This window comes from Primulina eburnea, chromosome 6 (genome assembly GCF_022965805.1).
Source record: "Primulina eburnea isolate SZY01 chromosome 6, ASM2296580v1, whole genome shotgun sequence".
Taxonomy (NCBI): Eukaryota; Viridiplantae; Streptophyta; class Magnoliopsida; order Lamiales; family Gesneriaceae; genus Primulina; species Primulina eburnea.
The window spans coordinates 27,823,238-27,828,158 of NC_133106.1; the positions used below are offsets into that span (position 1 = coordinate 27,823,238).

General features: G+C 34.0%; 1 protein-coding gene across 1 annotated transcript; it reads right to left on the reverse strand.

Annotated features, from left to right (window-relative positions):
* Positions 1 to 1,156: 1,156 nt before the first annotated feature.
* Positions 1,157 to 3,289, reverse strand: LOC140833414 (exocyst complex component EXO70H1-like). Its single transcript, XM_073197756.1, has one exon. The coding sequence runs from the start codon at positions 3,083 to 3,085 to the stop codon at positions 1,238 to 1,240; it is 1,848 nt and encodes a 615-aa protein (XP_073053857.1). The 5' UTR covers positions 3,086 to 3,289; the 3' UTR covers positions 1,157 to 1,237.
* Positions 3,290 to 4,921: the final 1,632 nt, after the last annotated feature.

Genomic DNA, 4,921 nt, shown 5'->3' on the forward strand with positions numbered 1-4,921 from the left:
TATTGAAGATTTATCCAAACAAATCACTCGTTCTCAAGATCATCTTGATGTCCCAGATAGACAGAGCTGAGGAAGAAAGGAGAAAGAAGATCTCAAGACATCATAATGAAAGAGACGGTGGCCGTGGTCGTGACATTGCAAGCAGCGATAACGACAGTAGATTTAGGAAAACCATAGATGTAATAGGTTGCTCTTTTTATTATTTTTTAAAAATGATATTTCGTTAAATTAATGAATACATTGATCATTTCATTTTTTTTTTCATATATTTGTGCTTGTTGTATGTATTGTGTAGGTATTGCTTTTTGGGTCTTAATTTTGTCATCATCAAAAAAAAAATTGCATACAACCAAACTTTACGTAGTCCAACCGCACTCTGCATGTTTCATTGCATGATATTAGAATCGAACCTCACAAAGTCCAAATCCATCATATCTATCAAACTCAGTTATATCAGAAGATCTTCTTGACCAATCATGCACAAGGAACAAGGAAATTAGAAGACCATATTGTCTCCCAATGAGACAGAAGGTTAGCATATTCTCTCGTCTGTATCAACATTTCAGAGCCGTTGATTGACATTTGTGGAGAGGCGCCAACAAACCATAAAATGTAGCGTACTATGATTCAAGAAATTGCAATGATAAAGTTTATTTTGCATCAAAAAAATCAAAAGTCAAAATTTTCAAGGATTTTAACATTAAGAGAAGAGAAAATATGAATGGAGAGTTTCTTCATTTATTTGAGGCTATCCGAACAAATTATAAGTCTACAACCTCTCAAGATTACGTGAACTTGAATCATTTTTCAGCCGCTCATAAGACCTCACATTTAAGTTTATCACAGATCATCAAAGATTAAACCACGAGTTCTCACAACATCTCAAATCGTTATTTAATCACTGCTATGAGTTGTTTAAATTAGAGATTTGTTTATTTACAATTATTGTATTGTTGTTTAATTGGAATTAGGAATTTCAATTTAGACAAATGATAAGTTCTAAATTGAAATTATATTGTACAAATCGTCGTAAAAGCAAATTTTTCTCGTAAATTTAATTTTAAATATATAATTCATGCAACCATGAGTAAACATAATTTGAAACACCAATGACTTCAATATAAAAATATATAAATTTATTTATTTATTTGAAACTTATACTAATTGGATAGAATTTGAATAATAACAATGTATACAATTTTCCAATGTTGGCCAATCAAAAACCAAAAAGTACCCATCAACGAGCATGTAACAAAAGAGATGGATCCGAAACCGAAAATGTCGGGTACAAGATGGGTCCACTGTTACGCGGAGGCTCTTGCATCGGAAACATGTCCGAAAAGAAATTTTCCAAATCTTCAGGGGCATATTTGATAATCGACTCGGCCTCGACTCTACTTCTGTATTTTTTGTAAAACGCCCTATAACTTGAGAGGATATTCTTGGAAAAATAGAATTTGATTTCGTCACAAATTTTCGGGTCGGGTATGACCCATGACTTATGCTTCTTATATGTCGCCTCGAATTCGGAATTAAAATTTCCCAACTTTTCTTGTATCTCAACCGTCGGATCCTCGGTTAGTGACGCCATCATTCTACCCCAGCCCATCTTCTCGTAGTTTGCTAAATATTGATTTACTTTGGACCTATGTTTCAAGATCCAATCGGGCCCAATAAGGAGCCCGAGATTCGAGCTCCGGACCTTCGAAACGACGTAGTTTAGATTGTTTGCTAAGAACAAATATGATAAGGCCACGTCATGATAGTGCCTCGCCTTTCCGTCGAGTTTGCAAAGCAGAATAAGAATCTGCCACGCGAGGCGGGTGGTGATCGCGGCGGCTGATGGGTCCTCCGCTGCCGAAGTTGGGCTGGAGAAATATGATTCCGGCAGCGGAGTCCGCGCCGCAGCTGAATGATCCCCGAGTATATCGGAAAGCGAGCCGCTGTAATCCCCTAAAAAAACGAGGAAATTCATGACGTAGCGAGTGAGAGGGTGGACGCCGCCGTTAACCGGCGGGTTTGAAGTGTCCTTTTTAATCGCCGCCTCGAATTGACTAAACATAACGCTTAGAGCCTCGGCGAGTTTCTCCGCTGCCATTTCCGCCTCCGACCTTACAGCAGCCAGAGACTCGTGGCCGAATATGGATTCGATCTCCGGCCATAAGCCGGAGATGGCCTCGTACATATCCAGCCCCCGAAACATTTTTTCCGGCGACAGAATCTTTTTGCTTCTGGCGAAATTATGTGGGAAGCTGAACAGATTTACCGCCGCGTCTCTCGAGATCTCGGCGAAACACGAAGCTGCGATGTTTTCGGACGAAGAGAAGATGAAGTCACATAGAATTCTCTCGCCGTAGAACAGGCCTTTGACGGCGACTTTCACCGCGTGCAACCACTTCCTGATATTGTGCTCCAAAACACTCCACTCCATCTTCAGAATCTGAGAAGAGGTGAACCTTTCGACGTGCAAATGATACAATGACTCGTCGATAATCGATTTCCGAACTATTTTGTAAATGTTTACGCATTCTTTTCCGTAACCAGAGCCGATCATGGCGTCAGCTATACTCTTCAACTCGGCCATAGCAATGTCCGGAGCATGAGGTGACCCAATGCTCTCTTCTTCCTCAGAAACTTCACCCAAATCCGAGATGCTTGATCGGGTCGAAACCAGTGAAGAACCACCCGAAACGGATTCTGTATCAAAATTCTTTCTGTTAGCAGCTAAGATCAAGTAAAATTCTTTCTCCAATCTTTTAATGGCTGTTTTCATCAAGTTGTGAGCTCGTATAATACTCTCAGAGGTGGGGCTAAGCTTCATGTAGAAATGCATGGCATTTTGCAGATTTCTGACAACTTCAAGAAATCTTTTAGCTTCATTTTTGTCATCTTCGAACATGGATGAAAATTTATCGTGTTTTTGGGAATCTACATCCCATTTCTTGATCACGGCCTCGGCCACATCGAGATTTTCTTCCATTATTGTTTCTGAGAAACTGTGGTGCTGTGTTTTTCCACTATTATTCTGCAAATGATGATCGTGTGATCGGTGGGATAATGGCCTTGAAAATAGGAAATTCTTCATTTTTTTCACGATTAATCTTTCTTGATTCTGTAGAGGATTTCTGAGATTTAGGTAGTGGGATTTGATTGCCGAGTGATGTTTTTTGTGCTAGTTGTTGATTAGTTTAGGAGAGGGAATTGGGTATTTATAGAAGGAAGAGGAAGAATCTTGTGCCGCAAATGATTACGCGTTTAGGGCTTCGTTTGAACCATTCGCGAGTTTTGCTTTTGGTTTGATAATTAGGCTAACGATATTGTAAATTTCATAACTTTTTTTATGGAAAAATTTTTGAAATCGTTTTCTACGTCGATCGATCTTGGCTTTTTGGGTTTTTAAATAAGGAGTAAGTCTCTTGTGAGACAGTTTCACGAATCTTTATCTGTGAAACTGGTCAATCCTAACGATATTCACAATAAAAAATAATACTCTTAGCATAAAAAATAATATTTTTTTATGGATGATCCAAATAAGAGATCTGTCTCACAAAATACTACTCGTGAGACCGTTTCACACAAATTTTTGCTCTTAAATAATCAAATTTTAATTTCCAGTGCAGTTTTTTTTTTCAAGTCAAATTTTGCCGAAATGGTAATATGAAATCATACATGTCAATAAATTATTAAATTCGATATCATATCATATCATATATGTAATATCGAATGATGTATGTCAACATTCCAATAAAATATAATTTTTTTTTAAAAAAAAAAAACCAATTTTATGCTTTGAAACAATTTTGACATGCTTAAACAATCATACTCAAAATTAGACATATGATGAATTTAACTACTTCTCCTTTCGTTAAATATTAGAATCTTTCTGACAGCATTGTGTTATAATGTGTTTTTTATATAAGTTTTTGGTTAAAAAAAATTAGACATAAAATTTTGAAAAATTAAAAATCAAATTTAAAATTATCTGATTTTAAAAAGTTATTTTATAATTTTTGATTTAAATTTAATTTTCATCTGGAAGATAAAGGGTCTGAGTCAAGTCAGCTACCATCATGTGATTGAGATTATTATATTGAATAAAGAACTGAATGTTTGATGATATTGTTATCAGAAAATAAAAGCATTTTAGATATTTTAAAAACATATTATTAAATTATTTTGCTTATATTAAGCTCAACTTCAATATATAAGTATAAAATAATATGATATTTTAGTTTTTTTTTTTTAGAAATATGATATTATAAATTTGTCAAATAGTAAGTTTTGATTCCGTCATTTGAAATATTCCATTTTAAATTTAAATTTTCAATTATAATTTAATTAATTGAAAATTATTAAGCTTTATAGATTTCAAATCAATTATATATTTATAATGATTTATTTATTATAATAGGATGTAAATACACGTAATATATATTAGTGTTGTTTGAAATTCAATTGTTTAAATTTTTACTTAATTAAATTTTTTCTGTCTAAACGCAACCTTAAATCATTTATATTATTTTAAAATCCAGAACATGGACTCATAATTAAAGAAAATTTCTAATTATTTTAAAAGTATGTTTATATTTAATCATTAAATATGTGGAAAATAATTGGAAAGTTGCATAAATTCCTAATCTGTAATTTAAAAAAATTATGAAAATATTTATTATTTTCTCATTCTAATCTATATTTGGAGTTTCCACATAATTATTTTCCATGAATATTTATATCAGAAAGAAAAGAAAATAAAAAATAAGTACAAGTCAATGGTCAAATCTGTATAACAAAGGTGAGATCGGTTGGTAGGGTTTACGACTCATTTTTGTGAACTAATCCAAGTCAAACACTGTATAGGTAAACTGATCCCGAGTTCTAACCCCGCCCAGTTGTGCATTCATCAAAATTATAAGAAAGACAA

What these genes read in the sequence shown, in the direction of transcription:
- LOC140833414 (XM_073197756.1), bottom strand. Translation starts at nt 3,085, where the DNA reads ATGAAGAATTTCCTATTTTCAAGGCCATTATCCCACCGATCACACGAT.